The 20,570-nt window shown below is 40.3% G+C and overlaps 1 protein-coding gene across 1 annotated transcript in view; it reads right to left on the bottom strand.

The window, feature by feature from the left end:
- LOC145335072 (transient receptor potential cation channel subfamily A member 1-like) overlaps nt 1-15,033 on the bottom strand; it is a 54,072-nt gene extending 39,039 nt beyond the window's left edge. The window contains exon 1 of the mRNA XM_080180777.1: nt 14,882-15,033. Within this exon, the coding sequence (XP_080036903.1) occupies nt 14,882-15,001 (120 nt within the window). The 5' untranslated portion in view covers nt 15,002-15,033. The remainder of the gene's footprint in view (nt 1-14,881) is intronic.
- Nucleotides 15,034-20,570: the final 5,537 nt, after the last annotated feature.

The following is a 20,570-nucleotide window of genomic DNA, read 5'->3' on the forward strand; positions in this document are numbered from 1 at the left end:
TATTTTTATTCTGATTATTCAGTTCTGATACTATATAAGTGTTAATGTCCGTTTGTCCTACCGTTTCAGTGCTTCGATTTTATGGATATTGTCATCCTTGTTATCTTAAAAGCAGCAGCACCCCTATCTAATAGGGGCTCTGTATTCAAAGGGGTAGAAAGGGGGCAGAAAAATTGCCTAGATCATCCTAAGAATTAAATCTAAAAAATGATATAAACTAAAACCATCCATTACATGTAAAGCTTTCTATAAAGAAGAACTCAATCCGTTCAGTAGTTAATGAAATCTTAAGCTTTAGACAAAAAACCTTAGTACTTTAAATAATAAAGATGTGAAAAATATTTCAAAATCGAAAATAATAATTAACGCCTCTATATTTTTTATTTTAAGAAAGTGTACAAAAAAAAAACATTTTAATTTCTTTCCAATTTTTTTGCGAACCCAACTCATTTCTGAATACAATAGGCCATAATAAAGCATACATAAAAGGGTAATAATGAGCAAAAAAGTGATTTATTCATTTTATATTTGATAGGGGTCTGTGTATTTAAAATTTTCCTTGAAAGCATTTGGTTTTAAAAAAATAGTCAGGAAGAGAGAGAACATTGGGCTGTAAATTACACTAGTACTAGTTTTTATAACCACGTTTTCTTCTTTGTTAGCTCAAAATATTAGGTATTTTTTACTGAATCTTGATTGGTTAGTTCAAAACCATTAGTGTTCAAACGTTTCAACCATTAACTTAAATCTACAGAAGAGGTAATCTTGTTTATCATCATTGGGTATGTATATCAATTTATCGTCCATTGTCTTATTCCTTAAGATCCCATGAAAATCGAACAATCCTCTAATAGCCTAATAAAGAAAAGTTACATTGTAGTAAAAGAGTATTATTTCTTTAACATAAAGAAAATTAAGAATTTTATTGTTAAAAGCGAAGCTTTTCTATAATTAGGTTCGGTCCGTCTGTCTTGAACGGATAACTTTTGAGGTTACTTTATGTACGTTTGAATTGTCCTCTCGATTTCGAACTTCGCATTTCTAACATTTTAAACTTTTTTAACATCAAATGTTTATATGATATAATTATCCAATTGATCTGATTTTTGGAATACTGATGCCTCTGACAACAAAGTACAATTAGCATTATTAGCAAAGCATCTTTCTAATCAAGTCCTAAAAATTTAAGTATGTCCTTTAATTCCCTGAATTTGTAAAGAAAGAGCGCTTCTCTAAAGTTATTAATTAAAACGTGCTGTATGAATTAAGATTAAATTACTCCACTACTTATTATAAGACTATTTACCTACAGATTGAGAATTTACATAAGGTATAATTACAATTCTATTAATTTAAATATGGGAATTGACAGCATTATTCACGTAAATGGTGATTTATTAACATGTTAGATTTTACTGCAATAAAGGTACAGAAAAGTCTTACATTTAATTTTTCAAAGGTTTACCTATTATGTAAAGTAATCTGACTAACCGCTGAACTAATATGTTTTTTTTTATAAACAGTAAACCTTCTTATAGGTCCAAAAAGTTTTTAACCATTTTGGGTATTGTTATCTCCACCCTCCCAATAAATACTTTTTGTTTAAAACTTAAATTTCAAAAAGGAGGCATCGACTTTGTTGCCCCCATATCTTAAATGCCCCTAGAGGCTTTTAGGGGCCGTACCAGCAAGTAATTAATAATTCATTCTAGTATTAATTAATTATCCAACCTTTTGATAATAAATCCCTTATACACTTTAAATTCATAGAATGGGATAAAACCCAGGAATCTTAAGGGATAAGACAATGTACGATAATCTGATCCCCAATGATGATAAACTAAATCACACCTTTTGTAGATTAAATTTTGTGGTTGAGAAGTTTAAACACTTTAACTCAATAAAAGTACTCCCAGTTTTTTAGCCAACAAATAAGATAACTTGATCAAATAACTTTGGGTACCAGTGTAATTTACAGTCCTATGTGCCCCTCCCTTCCTGGGAAATAATGTAGAATTTATAATTCCTTACAACATTAGAATTCTTGCACTAGAGGCAAATTCTTGAATTAAATAATATTCAGGGGTAAAGGAATAGAACAATGGTGAATTAATTAAGCTTAAACTTTTCCTTACATGTTATATTAGAATGGATATATAGTATACATGGATATATTGACAGAGAAAATTTGTCGTTAATTTATGATGCTCACATAGGCCGTATTTATTGGTCAGTTCGTTCCTCCAGTAGGAGGTTAGAGGATGAGGTAAAGAGGGTCGATTGGGGGTATCTCTATTTTATCCAGCTGCGAGTATCACTTTACTAGAATATATCTTATAACTTTAAAAATATGCCTTTTAAGTTATATAATAGGTTAACTCACAAACAAAATATGAATTTTACATATTTATTGAGACATTACAAATTGTTTCGTGCATGTTTGCACTCTTCAGATGTCAATGTAAGTTATAGGTATTCAAAATTTGAAAGTTTAGGTGTAACTATCTCGTTTCACTTTCAGGCTTTGCCCCGAGCCTTTGGAAATAATTTTTTTTTTATAATTTTCATGTATTCCTTAATTCTTGATATAAATTTGTTATAGGGCTGGATTGGACATTTGAAATTTCCCTTACTTTTTAAGTAGCGCAGCTACTCCTTAATAATTGTATGTCTGTTTGTCCGTATTTCCTCAAATCCTTACACGTAACTATAAATCTATAACTAATTCATTTTGATTCAATTTTATTACTGTGGGTGATTTCCTTAAAAGTGCTTATCAAACACTGACCACCACCCTCCCTCACTTGGCTTTTAAGAAAATAGAGAATAAGGTGGGGGAGCTACCCAATACCCAATATAACCTGGCCTAAAAAAAAATAACAAATAAACGATATGCTAAGCCCCTCCCCTCGCCATCCCCTTATTTCAAAGTAAGGTTCTGTGCTCGATTAAGTACTTTGAGAGAAACCGCCTTATTTTTAGAACATCTTTTCCTTATTTCATCTAAAATCATTATTTTTCTTAATGGTTTTGTCCACTTACTTGTTATTACTGCACTACTTGTCAACAATTTTGTCCTTGGCAAGGGAAATAAAAGGAATTAAACAAGGATGACAACATCAAGAAGTAGCGAAGCACAACAAAAACCCTACAAAAGGACTAGACGAGTTTTAAAGCAGATGTTCAGTTGTCTTTAGAAATATTAATTGACAATTAAGTATTAATGTTTTTGAAGCATTACTGACAGACCGACCGACAAGTTAATAGTATACTTAATATTTATTAGAACAGGGAATCATCACTAAAAATTCCACCTAAATATCTTAAATAACAATAAAAAATCACATTTACCCCTTATCGTTTCGGACGGACGAAAATTAGGAACGGATAGACAAAGTAAATTATGGAGTAGCTTTGCTACTAAAACAGGAGAAATTAAAAGGGCAAAAGATCATTCCTCGCGAGCATTTAAAGGATTTGTTTTGATTTTATCTAATTTTGTTTTTAATTCTGCGAATGTTTTCAAATGTCTTGAAATCAGAGTCGTGTTATATTTGTTGAAACTAGGCTATGGGTAAAATGAGTGGGTGATATGGCCCCTGAAATATATTTAAAAGAAATTTGTTGGATTATATTAAGTGTAGGATATTTAATTGAGGTAGGTATTGTCCATAAACCAGTATATTAATTGCAAAAAAAGCTCATTGTCATATAAAAGTAACAGGATGTCCATATGTCTATATGTACCAAAAGATCTCGCTAAATTGTGAACGGTTATGATTTTCCTTTACAGTGCAGCTTCTCATAATTTCTGGTAAGGGTAAAAACTGTTTAAAGGTAGGATATATGCATTAGAAAAAATGTAACCCCAAAATTATTTTTGATTTATTATTTATGAAGCTAAAATTGATTTTTGGGTGGAGTTAATCCCATAATAAAGGCCTCTAGGGGCATATCCGATAGTTTATCTTAACAAGTTTAATATGTTAAGATTTTTAAACATCTTAGCTGATTAAAGTATAATACGGCTCAGTCTACTAAAAATTCTGTGCGCTTTGCCATTTCTTTTCTGTTTATCCCCAGTTTTAATTAGATTTAATTTTTTCAGGGATCTTAAGGGATAAGACAATGGAAGATAAATTGATATACATTTACAAGATTACCCCGTCTGCAGCTTTGTTCAATCAAAATTTAATAAAAGCTTTAAATGAGTTTTTAACGATAACTTGGTTATAAAACTTTGGGTACTTGTGTAATGAACAGCTAGCCCAATGTCCCCTCCCTCCCTCCCTGAATTTTATAGCTTGTCCGTCCATATATCTCATACAGTATTTCTTGGCAGGGATCTTCAGGGATTAGACAATGGATGATAATAATGTGAGCAGTAATATTTCTTAAACAAATGTACCAATGTTTACATTTTTCAGGCAATTTTTATATTTATCATGTTCAGATTTTAGGGTATTTTGCTGAAAAGCACAATAGATTTTTTCAATATAAGATATTTACATAAAAAAGATAAAATTCAAAACAAATCTTAAAACTAATCAAAAGCCATTTTATTAGCGAGATCATAAATTTCATCCAGACGGACAGACAGACAAACGGACAGACATCATTTTACTTTGTATTAAAAATGTTTAATTTCCCCAATCGTCTTGTAAATGCAAAATTAAATGAAACGTAATGTGGTAATACGACAACCAGACGGACAGGCAGTTTACAGAGTTGCTACGCTGTGACTTATCATAACAAACCCACTGCACTAATCTTATTATATCACCATCTATTTCATGACCGATGTTGACCCCGCTATCTAGCGGTCAAACTGGCCTGCCTAAATGTGGGGAGGGACTCAAACATGCAGCTATCACGCGCCCCTCACGCGATTATACAACCGGGAGGCGCTGCCTCCCCTTTTACCACCGCTGCCCCCACAGCCTGTCTACCGCCGGGAGCTAAGCCCTAGCGTCCCACACCCCCTTCAAACCTAACCATTGTTATAATCTGTTGTATATATATAGTAAACATTGCTTGTAAATATTATTCAGTTAAATATATAATTTCTGTATGACTAAATCCTGCTAGTTTGTTTTGGTAGAATAATTCAAGGCTAGGGCTCGTTGAACTCGAACTCGTTACCCTGTGGGCCGAGAACGCTCGGCTTACCATAACTTGGTGTCAGCGTGTTTCAATCGAGCCTTACAGAAACTAGCCTATTCTACCTCTGATTGGACCCTTTGGCAAGTAAGGGGACAATCAGCCGCCAACTGAGAAGCCAACTGACCCGTGAGACGGCCTATTTAGGTCGAATCTCCATCACTTTGAACGCAATATGTGGGCCTCTGGCCTACGGCAAGCAGATTTAGCCTGCTAAAAGCGCCAGTTAAGACGCTTTTTCCGTACCGTGTAGGAGTAGCGCTAGGTGCGCAGCCACGGTAATCGGATAATTTAGCTCAGACGGCTACAGAACTGAGTCTAAATTGGCAAGTGTAGCTGGGACAAGCCCCAGGACACCCAGGCCAAACCTACGAGACAGACAGCTGGGTGCTGGTCTCCTTGAGAAGGCAATGTGTGGCTGCAAAGCTTCAGCACACAAGTAAGCCCTACCACTGCGACGGATAGCAGATTTTGAGCCACAGGCACGGCAGGACGGGACATTCCCTGCCGCTGCCTTCCCGGATTCGAACCCGAGGCGCTGTAGGACGGGCCATTCCCTGCCGCCATTTTCGGGATTCGAACCAGCGGCGCTGTAGGACGGGTCATTCCCTACCGCCGTCACCCCTCTGAACCTTGCAGGACGGACATTCCCTGCTGCCAGTGCTTCCAGAATCACACCTAGAGCTCCTAGTGATAACAACACATAAGTGTGTATAAATGTCAACCAAGTGATAAAAATAAATATAAAATTGTTGACCCAGTGATAATTAATAAGCTCTAGTGATTCGAAGCTACAGTCTAAGCCACCATGGTAAGCGATACCACCATAGCTGCGGTTCGGCCACCACCGAAGTTTCTGCCAACCCCAGCCGAACGGGAGGCCCCCTTGTCTCAAGGGCAGGACCTCCACTTCCCCTGCCATATCAGGGTGAGGTTTCCTACTCCTGACCCTGCCCAGCATGTACAGGTTGATGCCATGATCGATTCTGGCAACCGTGTACCAGGGTCTGCTGTAATTTCTGAACACCTCATGCACGCAATGGGCGTGCAACGCATGTTGATTCCGGACAACACCCAAATCCTGACTGCTAACGAGGAAGGCCAGCCCCTCCAGGTAATAGGAAAATTGAAAGAATTATATATGGCAGTCTCACACACCCTTATACTCCATCTTTACCACGTGACTGTGGTCCGGAACCTCTCACACCCTCTGAACCTAGGAGGGTATTTTCTCAAGGAGTTCGGAACTAGGCTCTGTTTCGACATGCAACCACCTTGCTTGTGGGTGCGTGGGGAGTTTATCCCACTCTGTGGCGTCCCCATTGACCGGGAGACAGCCGAGAGAGAGTTGAGTTATGAGGGGCCTCTGCCAGGCCCACTGCCAGAGCAGCCGCGTGTGGTCGAGAAAGGCACGCACTGGGTGGATGCTGCGCTCAACGCCCATAGGGGGGCCAACCTGCTAGCCATGGGGTTGCCCCCAGTGCCCAAGGTGCCGCGGGAGAACCTGCCAACAACGTTCCCTGAGATTGCCAGCCCTCCAGAACCAATCTTCTCCGCCGACACCTTTATCAACGGCCAGCCGTGTCCACCTGGCCCCCTCTACCTGGGACCTCCAGCCAGTCAACCAGCCAAGCCTGAGTCCAGACCCGTCAAGTCGCGGTCTGATGCACCCGGAGCCACACTCAACTCCCAGGAATCAGCCTCTCCCGGCGCCGTGCCCGTCAAGTCGTGGCCGGCCGCCTCCGGAGCCACGCATGGCTCCGCTGCCTCAGCCTCTCCTAGCGCCGAGCCCGTCAAGTCGCGGCCGGACGCCCACGGAGCCCAGGCTGGACCCAGCGTCTCGGCCTCTCCCAGCGCCGAGCCCGTCAAATCGTGGCCGGACGCCCTCGGAGCCACACCTGGCTCCGACACGTCAGCCCCTCCCGAGGCCGAGCCCGTCAAGTCGCGGCCGGTGGGTCCCGGAGCCGAAGCTGACCCCGCACCAGCCACGTATAGGCTAAGCGCTGTCACTCCAACTGACGGCCAGCCACCCCAACTGCGCACGGCCAAGCGGGTGGTCTTGCCTGGCCGCGGTGTCATGGCGGTCCCTGTTGAGCTAGTAGGCCACCGCACCAAGGATGCCATCCAACTAGCTGCCCCAGAACAGAGGTTTGGGGAGGATCTTGTCATCCCAGAAGGCCTGTATGCCCACAGGCCTGGATCCGCCACTGTGTTTTGAGTGCTGGTGGTGAATGAAGGGGAGACGCCCCTCCTGCTGGACGCTGGCCTCCCAGTGGCAGGGGAGCTGGTCAAGCCTGACATTTTAGAGGTTTCTGATAAGCCTCCCCCGAGTCTCCACTCGTTCCAAGAGCCTGTTGAGCCCCCAGACATGCAAGAGTTGTGGGAGGCCCTTGAGATGGAAGACAACGAGTTCCTGCGCAAGGACCCCTTGCTCAAAAAGGAGGTCTGGACCATGCTATCAGAATACAGGGACGTCTTCTCCAACTCTACCCCCGGCTGCACAGATGTAGTCGAGCTGCAGCTGCGCCTCAAGCCAGGGACCCAGCCGATCCGCCAGAGATTTAGGGATCTGAACCCGCGGCAGGAGGCTGAGCTGGAGAAACAATTGGACACCTGGCTACAGGAGGGAGTCATAGAGCCGTCAGACTCCGCCTGGAGCAGCCCCCTGGTGCCCATCAAGAAGAAGGACGGGAGCACCCGCTGGGCCGTCGACTACAGAGCCCTCAACAAGTGCCTGGAGCTGGATAGCTACCCTCTGCCCAGGATCCAGCAGTTGGTAGAACGAGCTGGAGGGCACCGCGTCTACAGTGCCCTAGACGCGGTGGCCGCATACTACACCATCCGTGTGTCTGAGGACAGCCGGCCCTGCACCGCCTTCACCACCCCCAGGGGCTTGTACCAATGGAAAAGGATGCCCTTTGGCCTAGCTACGGCGCCATCTGTCTATTCCAGATTTATTGCAGGGGTCCTAAACCCATTAGGCACAGCAAACCTCCAGTCATACCTTGACGACGTCCTGACCTTCCACCAGGATACCTGGGCCCACCTGGCTAGGCTCCGGGAGGTCTTGGAAGCCCACCGTCGGGGAGGAATCCGCCTCAAGCCAGCCAAGACCAAGCTTTTCCGAGCCAAGGTGGATTATCTGGGCCACACCCTCAGCCGTGAGGGGATAGCCATGCAAGAGGATTATATTGACCGTATCCTGGACTGGCCGGCCCCCAGCTCCCAAAGATTTGCTGGCGCTTCAGGGGTTCTTTGGATACTACCGCCTGTTCATCCCAGAGTATGCCGACCTCACCTACGAGATGAATCGGCAGAAGACGGCCAAGACCCTAGCCTGGACACCTGAGATGGAAGCCCAGCTGCTGCAGCTCAAGGACAAGTTCCGTCAAGCCCCCATCCGAGCGCCGCCCAGGTTTGACTTGCCAGCGGTATTCCAGCTCACCACAGATTTCAGCAGCCGCGCCATCTCTGCCATTTTGAGTCAATGCCAGGACGGCAAGGAGAGGCTGATTGCCGCCGTGGGGCGCAAGACAACCGACCCCGAGACTCGCTACCCGTCCTGGAAGGGAGAGATGGCCGCCATTATGTATGGAATCCGGAAATTCCACGGCATCTTGTCCTACCGCAGCTTCCAGATCAACACTGATTCCTCAGCCTTGCTGCAGATGAAGTCGCTGAACACATCCACAGGGATGGTGGCCCGCTGGCAAGAGGAGCTAGCGGCCCTAGATTTTACTGTCTGCCACCGTCCTGGCACCCAGAACACCAACGCTGACGCCCTCAGCCGCCGAGAGGACGCCAACATGCCAATGGCCAGCGCCGAAGAATTAGCAGAGCAGGCTGAGTATATCCATAACCTTTGCCAGCTAGGGGAGTCCGCAGCCAGCCGGCCCCCTGCCGCCCGACTGGACCCAACTAGAGTACTAGAAGCCCAGACACAAGACCCTCTCCTGCTCCGTGTCCGCCAGTGGGTGGCTGATGGCAGAGCCCCAACCAAGGCTGAGCTGCGCGGCAAGGAACGAGACGAGCAGCAGTACGCCAGCCGCTTCCCAGCCCTGGGACTTGACGAGCATGGCTGCCTCACCACCACTGACCAGACCCTGACAGGGGAACGGACAAGATACCTGCTGCCTTCGGCCCTCCAGCAGGACGCGTTTTTTCTAGCCCATGGGACCCCCATGGCCGGGCACTTTGGGATGGACGCGACTATCGCCCGCGTTGCCATGCACTTCTGGTGGCCCAACCTGGCCCGTGACGTCCGCCTGATGGTTCAGACTTGTCCTGAATGTGTCCAGAAGGTTACCAAGGAAAGGTTGAAGCAAGGGATACATGTGCCCTCCCGCCAGGGGTATCCACAGCAAGTCCTGTTCATCGACCTGGTGGGGCCACTACCAGAGACTCCAGCCGGGAACCGCTATATCCTCACCTGTCAAGACGGGTTCAGCCGGTTTGTCAGCCTCTACGCCATCCCCAACAAGCGCACCCTCACGGTGGCTGAAGCCCTGCTGCACCGCCACCTGGCCACGTTCGGATGCCCCCTGAAGATCCACTCCGACAATGGGATGGAGTTCACCGGCCAGGTATTCCAGGAACTGGCCTCCAGGCTTGAGATTGGCCTGACACATCCACCACCCTACAACCCGCAGTCCAACCGAGTGGAAAGGTTTCATCGGACGCTCAATACAGGCATGCATCTGTCCTTAGACAGAGACGACAACAACTGGGAGCCCCACCTGCCTGCCATTGCCTTCGCCTACAACACCAAGGCCTGCAGATCTACCGGCGTGACCCCGTTCCTGGCCTTCTTTGGGAGAGAGGCCAAGCTTCCGGTGGACATGGTGCTCCGGCTGCCAGAAACAGAATATGCCTCGGTTCCAGCCAACGTCCAAGCCCTCCTGCAACGTTACCATGCAGTGTATGAGGCCATCCAGCAGAAGGAGGAGGGAGCCATCCGGAGGAGCGCGGCAGCCTACGAAGGCACGGCCAAGTATGAGGTTGGAGACTTGGTCTGGTACCTGGCCCCCCGCCTGGTGCCATGGAAGGCAGCCAAGATTACCAAGAGATGGACTGGCCCCTGGAAGGTAGTGAGGAAAGCTACAGAAGTCCATTATGTCATCAAACCTGCCTCTCCAATAGCCAGGATCTCGGAAGTTACCGCGCATGTAGGCCGACTGCGCAAATACACTGGAGATGTGACTGCCCACCAGATTCCAGCAGACATTCAAGTCGACGTGGACGGCGACGAGGATGCCACCGAGCTGCCGGTTGGAGCGGCGGCGCCCGCAGCTAGCGACCCAGGACAGTTCCCAGTGCACCAGCCGGCCGCAGCCGCCCCACAGCCCAGCGGCCAGGATCGTGACCCAGTAGAAGAGGACCTGCAGGAGCAACCCAACGAACCACCGCCGCCGCCGCCAGCTCCAGAGCCACCCAGAGATGCCATCTGGAATCCTGATACAGACATGGAGCACCTGCCAGCCAGCAGCGAGCCTGTAGGAGGAGAAGCAGCTACTGCAATGGAAGAGGCCGCCCCAGAGGACGAAGCTGAAGCCATGTGCCCCCTGTTGATGACAGCCATCCCTATCCGGGTAGGAGCTAGGAGGCCAAGCAACCTGAATCAAGCAGGCGCCCCCATGGAATTTTATGCGCCCTCAGCCATCGTCATTCCCCCCTTGGGAACCACCAGAGTTAGCCTAGGCCTCCGTGTCCAGCTACCCGCTGAGGCAGAGCTAGTCCTGCAGACGAGGCAAAATTTCCAGCGCCGGGGCTTAGCCGTCGCCAACCCCCGTCTAGAAGCCAACCAGGAGCTGACAATGCTGATATCCAACCACAGCCAGACCGAGCAACGAGTGTCCCGTGGAGCCTGTGTAGCCCGAGCTGTCCTCCATCGAGCTGTGCCCCAGGAAGAGCCTGTCCTGCGCAGACATAGGTTGTCGTATCCCCAGGTTCAAGGCCTGGTGGCTCGAGAGCCACGCAACCCTTGAAGGGGAGGTTGTGGTAATACGACAACCAGACGGACAGGCAGTTTACAGAGTTGCTACGCTGTGACTTATCATAACAAACCCACTGCACTAATCTTATTATATCACCATCTATCTCATGACCGATGTTGACCCCGCTATCTAGCGGTCAAACTGGCCTGCCTAAATGTGGGGAGGGACTCAAACATGCAGCTATCACGCGCCCCTCACGCGATTATACAACCGGGAGGCGCTGCCTCCCCTTTTACCACCGCTGCCCCCACAGCCTGTCTACCGCCGGGAGCTAAGCCCTAGCGTCCCACACCCCCTTCAAACCTAACCATTGTTATAATCTGTTGTATATATATAGTAAACATTGCTTGTAAATATTATTCAGTTAAATATATAATTTCTGTATGACTAAATCCTGCTAGTTTGTTTTGGTAGAATAATTCAAGGCTAGGGCTCGTTGAACTCGAACTCGTTACCCTGTGGGCCGAGAACGCTCGGCTTACCATAGTAACTCTGCCTATAAACAGGGGTCTTAAGGGATAAGACAATTGAGGATAAATTGATATACATACCCAATTATTATACACAAAATTGTCCATTATGTTTATAACAATTAGTGGTTGAAAAGTTTGGAAACTCAACTTAATAAACTAACCAATTAAGTTCATTCAGGATTATTAAATAACTTTGGGTACCAGTGTAATTTTGAGTACAACGTCCCCCTCCCTCCCTGGCCTAAAATTCATCTTTCTGCGAGAGGTTTTATATTACATGAAACATAGGTATAGGAATACGGATATAATCCTTATATAAAAGTTACAGAAAGTCTTTTTGTGTGTACTAAAGGATCTCGCTAACCGCTGAACCTATATGGTTCTCCTTTACAATATATCTTCTCACAGGTCTCGGGGGAGTTTATAACTATTTTGGAGGGAATGCTCCACCCCACAAAAAAAATCCACCTCAAGTGCCCCTAGAGGCCTAAGGGGGGCGTAACAGCTAGTCAAAAAAATGATAATATAAATTAATCACAGAATTGTAAATCAAACAAGGATGACAACATCCATAAGTAGCAAAGCACAAAAACCATGTAGGGACAAACGGACAAAACAAAGTAAGTTAAATTGCAGATGTTCAGTGTCATAAAAATGAAGAAAAAAGAAAAAGGATGTGCGTCAACTCATAAAAATAAATTCAAACTTTAAATAAATAAAAAGTTATGTTTATTAAATCATGGCCGACAGACTGACGGATCAAGAAAATTATATACTTGATGTTAATTGGTATAAGAAATCTTCACCAAAAAATTCTGCTGTCTAACTGAAATAGCAGCTGAGAAAATCAAATTTACCTATTAGTGTTACCGACGAACTGAAGGACGGACAGACAAAGTAAAATATAAAATGTAGCTTCGCTACTAGAAAAAAATTAAACAGATTTTAAGCCAAATACTTTTAACTTTATCTTTTTAGACACATTGGACATTTAAGACAAAATAATTGCTATCTCTTAAGATTATCTTGTTTAGAGTTTTTTGGTAGCGAAGCTACTCTATACTTCACTTTGTCCATCCGTCAGTCATTATGGAGGAAATGTGATTTTCTCGACTGCTGTTAAAGATAGAAAGCTGATATTTTTATTGAAGATTCCTATGACATATGCGCATCTAGTCTAAACATTGTTTTGTCCGTCTGTCTGTCGGTAATTATTCAAAAGACATTTTTTAGTTTCTTATAGTTTTTGCATATTCTCGCTTTCATTTCTTTGGTATGACAACTGAACATCTGCTCTATAATTTACTTTGTCCGTTTGTCCATTTCATGATTTTTTAAGCTTTGCTACTTGCCGTACTTGGATGTTGCCGTTCTTGTTATGTTAAAAATTCTCAAACCCTCTTTAGCTAGCTGTGCTTAGTAGTAGGATTCTTTTGTCTTTAATAATCAATTAGTAAAATTATATGTTTTTAAACATTTTATGCAAATTAATTAATATGTTTTCCAGGTGTGTATTCGTTTCCGCAAAATGGCGTCTAATGCTCCTCCATCCCCTCCTCAAAACGAATTTGGAAAATTTTTCGAAATATTTTAGATTCTCTTCCCCCCCCCCCCTTCCTCCTCCAAAAAAAAATATTTTCCTTTGTCCTATTCCTGAATCACTGGGACACAGAAGGGGAAATAATCAGGGAGAGAGGGGACATTGGGCTGTTTATTTTATACTAGTCCCCAAAGTTTTCTTATAACGTTTTCTTACTCGTTGTCTTAATCAATTTTTAGTGGATTTCAGTGTCCAAACGTTTTAACCACTAATTGTAATCTACACAGGGAACTGTTTTTATCATTGGGTATTAATTTATCGGCCATTGTCTTATCCCTTAAGATCCCTGGATTTAAAAGGGGAAATGAACAGGGACCTTAAGGAATAAGACAATAAACAATAAAATCATGTACATTCCAAATCATTATAAACAAAATTACTCAATCTGTACATTATAATTATTGGTTGAAAAGTTTGAACATTACTTTTCTTGAACTAATCAATCAATGCATCTAAAGTTTTTGAGCCAACCAATGGGATAATATGGTTGTAAAACTTTGGGTACCAGTGTAATTTATAGTCCTATGTCCCCTCCCTTCCTGGGTGAAAAACAACTACAAAGATTTAAAAAGTTAGATATTTTCCCTGCAAAAGAATTTGTCACAATTAAGCTAATTAGGAGCACAACATGATGAAAGATGACCGCTAGCAATGGATTTATTATATACCTGGATATTGTGACAGGGGAATAATTGTCATCAAATTATGTTGCTAAAATAGTCATCAGTTATTGGTTCTTCAGTCGAAGTTGAGGGGATGGGGTAAGGGGGGTATTTTAGCAGCTGGGAGTGTCACTTTATTAGAGTACATGAAAATCTGGCACAACATCCAAGTAATTATATATCGATTCCGCTAGCTTTACCTCGCTTTTGTATATTATAACTAGTGGATACGCCCCCTATAGCCCTCTAGGGGCACTTGAGAAGAGGAGAGTTGAATTCACTAAACCATTTTTTTATTAAATATTTAATTGTAATTTTTTTAAAAATATTTTGGAAGGGAGGTAATTTTTTTCTAGTGGCGATTTCTCTTGGGAGAGTGGAGATACCCACGCCAAAAATTTTCAGGACCTTTTAATAGTAGAATAGTTTTTTAGGTTTTTATAAAAAAAATACTTTTAATTCTCCATATTTATTCTTTTTCTCAATAAGTTTTTGTTGCACCTGAGAAATTTTAATCTTATACTCTATACATACTCTTTTTTTATTAATCATGACAATTTTGTTGTGAATTTTAACCTTTTAAGTTTAAATAATCAAATAGATTTTAAAAGTATGTTTAAACCTTTCATTTTTACTTTAATTAAAATAATTGATTAATATTCAATAGAAATTTAAACCTACCAAACCAATAAAAAGCTTCCATAATAAAAAAGAATCAACTCTGTATCTGATTTAGCAAGATAATGAGGTAAAAACAAACAGATATACATCCAACTTTTTTAGATTAAGATATAATTTTCTTCCTTAAATAAGGATATGATTTTCATAGTTTTTAGCTCTTCTTGGAGCTTTTATTTTTTTGGCCTATCTTATCCAGGCTCTTGTCCTGCATGACTTTAATACTTTTACTTAACCTAACCTAACCTTTAAAAAGGCAATAAAAAACTTTGTTTAAACAAAAAAGTTTTCAATTTCATGGAAAATTTCTCCTACCTTTGGGCTGGCTAGGCAGCTTTGCATCCGCTGGACCTTAACGGCGGCGGCGGCTGGAGACGTGTTATGCTTCATTGCGGCTGCGGCTCCGGGGATCAGTGGTCGAGTCTCTGCATCCATTTATAACTCATTAATATCTGCTCATTATTCTATTTTCTGAAAGCAAATTGTCATTTTAGTTATCAGCAAAAATATTACTTGCAGGGAAAAGGGACCAGGATTCTGACAAATAATTCTAAGTGAAAACCCCACAAACCACTTCCATCTTCTCCCCATTTCTTATCCACTTCCATTTAGTTACAGCACATAACAAGTTTTACGCCGCAAAGATATTAAAATTTTCAGCAATTTCAAATGGATTTAATTTGCTGCATCACAGCTTCTGATTCCTTGTAAATATAAACCTGATGTTTAAAACTAAAAACAATGTAGGCTAAATCAATCCGTGGACATATTTAAAGCTTTCCTGAAATAGATAACTCAATCGGTTCATTAGTTCACGAAGGGAAGGGGGTATCGTTATATTAGGCAGCTTGGAGAAACATTTTATCAGGTTATGCAAAAAGATCCCAGTATTTTATAACCATTTCTATGTTATATGTTTAATAAAACTGTAGCTATAGCATTCATATAATTTTCTGTATGACTTTATTTGACTTTGGGCTTGCTTTACTTGTGTGGGGTGTTCCCATAAAACTGACAAAATGGTGAAATAGCCACAAAAATAAAAATATACCCTTTGATTGCAGACCTTTTGTTGCAAGTCCGAATAATATATTGAAATGTTTGCCTGTTTAAGGGTCAAGGCATAAACCCTTTTCATAACAAGTATAAAATAAAAATCATATCAAAACCAGTTTTAGGCCTTAGGCCCCTCGAGGCTATCAATACAGTAATTACAATTTTATTTTTTTTATTTTACTATCCGCGGAAAGCTGTCTATAATACGATGTAATAAATAACTACACAAATTTTATTTAATTCCAAAATGTCAATATTAAAGATTTCATATGAAAGGATTGCTAATGAAATAAAAATCAATATTTACAATATGATCGACACAAACCATTAAGATTCTTTGGATCATGGAGGAAATAAACAAAGCTTTTCTCCTATTTCTAGCCACTGCGGGGGGCTCTAACCCTTCGGGGCTATCATTAACATTTACCTAACCTAAAATAACCCATCAAAAGCTATTGTGATACTACAAAACCCGCTACTTCATTTACTTTCCATTATCCTATTCTTTTTCATATTTAAAAAAAAACTGTGAAAATTATTTCAATTATTTTATTTTTGTGTTTTATTATTTATATGAACACTGACTCTGTAAACAATAAGCATTGATCCTAGGCTTTCCTAAGCAAACCGAGTAAATCATTGATTAATTTTATAAATATTTTTGGTTCACTCTCTCTCACTCTTTCTTTCTTACTTCCTTTCTTTATCTTTCTGTCACTCTCTCTTCCTCTCTCTTTCTTTCCTTCTTTCATCCCTTCTTTATCTCTCTTTCTCTCCCTCTCTCTCTTCTTCTCTCTCTCTTCCTCTCTCTCCTTTTTTTCTCTTAAATTTTATATCTCTTTCGTGCTCTTCTTTTATTTTTCCTTAACTATTTCTCTTTCTATCTCTCTAACTTTCTCTCTGTCTTTCTCTCTCTCTCTCTCTTTCTGTCTGTCTGTCTGTCTGTCTGTCTGTCTGTCTGTCTGTCTGTCTCTCTCTCTCTCTCTCTCTCTCTCTCTCTCTCTCTCTCTCTCTCTCTCTCTCTTTTTTTTTTTTTCTCTCTATCTCTCTCTTTTATATTCCGACTGCCTAATCTTTAGCTTCGCGTCTCTTGTTGTAATCCTTGTTTTTTTTTAAGACAAACAAACAAATACATCTTTAAAACTTAACAACAAGTGTTTTTTAAAATTTTCACACAAAAGACATTAACAACTGACACTTGCAATTTTAGTACAAGATAATTTCATAAGTTCATAATAGATTATTTTTTTAATCCCATTGTAAAAATTCAAATTATTAAAGATTTTGATAACTACTGAATTGATTGACTTCTTCATTTTAGGGAAGCTTCACATTGGTTTTAGGTTTGTTTTTGGCAATTTAATTTCAAGATTTAAGGATAAGGATGGCTTTATGCTATTTTCTTCCATTCCATCCTAGCGCTTCGAATACAGAAAGAATAGCAAACCAACTACAAAAAAAAATTATTCTAACTTAAATTGTAGATTGGTGGTTGATTACCCCCCAAATATAGACCTCTAGGGGCGTAGCCGCTAGTATATAAAATATTTAGAAATCTTTCTTTGTTTTGTAACTGTTATGTTTTGGCTTAGGACTATTTTAGCAATATTGGAACATAAATAATTTTTTCCTATTTAGTTCATACGGACCTCGTTTTATGAAAGGCATACAAGAATATTTATTTTCAGTATCGCCTCGAAACCGATTAATATTCGGATTAGAACCGGTTCTCAGCCATACTGAAAACTCATGTATATCATCGTATTATATCCATGCAGTTTTCTTCGAATGTAGAAATGTACAATAATAAGATTAAAACAAGTTTTTTTACCCCGTGCCCTCAGATTCTCTTGGCCAAAAAAACTGGTTTTAATCTTATAATTGTACATTTTTATATCCGCGGAAAGCTGTTTATAATACGATGTATTCATATTGTAAATTATAAAGTTAGGTTCAAATAAGTTTGGTAGGATATTACTAAAAGCAGTAGCAATATTTTTCTGGATAAAATATCGGAAATTTGCCATAGAAACCAATACAAAACTAATAGATATAAAGAAAATATAGATGGTATATCTGTCCCAACAATCTGTCAAACCTAAAGAGGGAAACTCGACTTTTTATAGTTGACTCATTAAACGAACGAAATGAAAAAATAATTGTACACCTTGTAACCAATAATATTAAAGATTTTTCCTCCACAGTTTTCCGATTGGCTAATTTAGAGAGAATGTATCTATATATACTAAATCTATTGCCAAACTATAATTCATTGGATAATCCAGGTACACCTAAATATAAACTAAAACCAAACTTAGGTATAAATATCAAATAGCCTAAAACCATCCAGGTACCAGGGATAAACTTTCTAATTTTGAGTTTTAATTTTTTGCTTCTAAACTAGCAGAGTACTTACTTTTCAACAGATTATTTAAATCTTCAGAAGAGATCATTTAGTTCATAATCATTTGGAGTGTATAAATAAAAATTTGTCCATTGGCTTAACCCTTTAGATCACTGATCAATGTCAAAAAAAATATAAAAAAAATAGTAACTTGCAGGAAATATTTTACATCACAGACAGACACGGTAACTCAAATAAAGCTACGCATCTAAAGAAAATATAAACTAAGCAAAGCATAAATGGAAAACCTAAAATGAAAATACATTATACATTCTATTACAAATTCCATTTGTAACTTTACAATAAGCTTAACAGAATAAAATAGTTTTATATCTTTACATTTACATAAACGCAGAGAAGGAAGGGATATTACACTGTTAATTTTACTACTACCAAAGTTTTATAATCCAGTTTCTATTCGTTTTTGAATTTGGTTAGCTCATTAAGTTGTGTGTCTAAATGTTTCAATATCTTCATTAGGGTCATTAACAGGTTATCGTAGATTGTCTTATCCCTTAAGATCCCTGCATAAATGGGGAGAATATAATTATAAAATGGTGGGAAAACTTTTTGGAAGCAAAGCTTTCCAACATTTAGGGACGTTCAATACGGATAGCTTTTATCGTTTATTAAGGCACGATAGAAATGTCCTAAAGAATTCAAACTTGGCATGGTGATTCTCGAAACAGTTAGGTACAATTAAGAAAGCTTGGTAACCAATACATTAAATTATCATATAAACATAACTTTTGAAGTTTTCATTCCTAGGGCGATTAGACGACATCATTTCTATAATCGAAGCTTCTCTATAACAGTCGTAAAATGTAAGGCTATATTTCATTAAGGCAATTTTGGGGTAGATATCTACGGAATTTTGTTCAACTCCTATCAAAAGTGTTTAAATGCTTTGTTTCTCAACATTTGTTACTGTTCGTTTGTCTGTTTTGTTGAGCCCTTTAAATCTATGAATGTTGTAATCCTTTTTTAGTATTTTCTTTCTGAACATAGGACTATCATATCTAAAATATGCGCAGCAACATGAATTGTATTTGAAATTAGAATATTAGTCAAATTGTAAATTGTAATTATTGGTTGAAAAATACGAACGTTTAATCGTCCCGCCCTGGAAAGATTTTGATACAATGTTTGCACATGCTAGTTTGTAACAACCAATCAAGATCTAATAAAAGTGCAGACAACGACTTTGGGTACCAATTATATACAGTCCAATGTTTCCTATCTCCCTGGCTTAAAGTAAAGGCTAGATTTAATTGAAAATGCTTATTATCTTAATATATTCTGTTATAAGCTTAATTACCCCTTTTGTAGATTAAAATAGTTGTTTGAAAGGTTAGACATTATTAGTTTTAAACCTACCTATAAAAATTGAATTAATATACCCAAAGTTTTTGAGACAAGATGCTTTGGGTACCCGTATAATCTATATTTCAAAGTACCTCTTGCCCCTTTTTTCTCAAAGGAAAGGATAGATTCAAAATCCCGAAGATAATCTTTTTCTTTTTGTATATCTTAATATATTCTATTATAAGCTTTCTCTTAGTTCTATCTTCTTCCGTTGCAGTAGTAATTTATATACAAATGAAACAGCATTAACCCTTAAATTGTCTTGTTAAGCTCAAATAATCCCTCCCAGATTGACGTCCAAGATTTTTATCTTAATTGGGGTAAAATGCGGGGTTTCAAAGGTGTTTGTGGAATAATATAATGAATTTTTAAAAATTTTTAAGGGGGTAAGTGAGACTGAGAGATTTCAAAGTTTGAAGCGGGGTAAACACCTCTTTACCCTCGCCCTTGGACGTCTATGCCCACCCCTCCCTAGTTTGATTAAAAATGAAAAAAAAAGAGGGAAAGGGTGTATGAATTTCGTTTGTTTGTTTATTACTTTAGGTTATATTTTGTAGGGTTAAGGGAAAAAATACAATAACCCTCCCCACCACCCTCAATTATTTTGAATTTATTATTTTAAAATAAGGGGGGGGGGGAATTGTGCTCAACAGACACTTTGAGGGAAAGCACGAAATGAAACTTACAAGACTACATACATATACACATTTGTGTATATAATCTTTGTAATTATATTAAAATGTATTAGAGTAACACACTTTCTCCACCCGCCAATCCTATAAAGCTTGTTGTCTCATCATAACTTATTTTAACGAACAGACGGACATTTCGTTATTATAGAATATTAGTGAAATTATGATAATTTTGCTCGGGTGGAAATGAACATTTCTTGTCCCACCAAAACTTTGCTAAAAAGTCTATAGAACAATTTATTTAGAAAGTGGATAACTTAACTCCCCCCCCCGCCCCGGCCCCTCTCCTAAAGTGTCTTTTAAAAAAGTAAAATTCAACACTATTATAAACTACGCTTAGCTAAAAAAATTACTTTATTAAGATTATGGATGGGTGGCTTTGGGTGAGTCACTAACTAAAAATTAAATTTTGAGGAAATATTTTACCACATAATGTTCCATTTCATAATATTTACATAACATCTAGAAGGAAAATAAGTTTTTCCTT

The sequence above is a fragment of the Acartia tonsa genome, chromosome 13, assembly GCF_053477335.1.
Source record: "Acartia tonsa isolate MP-2025a chromosome 13, ASM5347733v1, whole genome shotgun sequence".
In the NCBI taxonomy this organism is placed as follows: Eukaryota; Metazoa; Arthropoda; class Copepoda; order Calanoida; family Acartiidae; genus Acartia; species Acartia tonsa.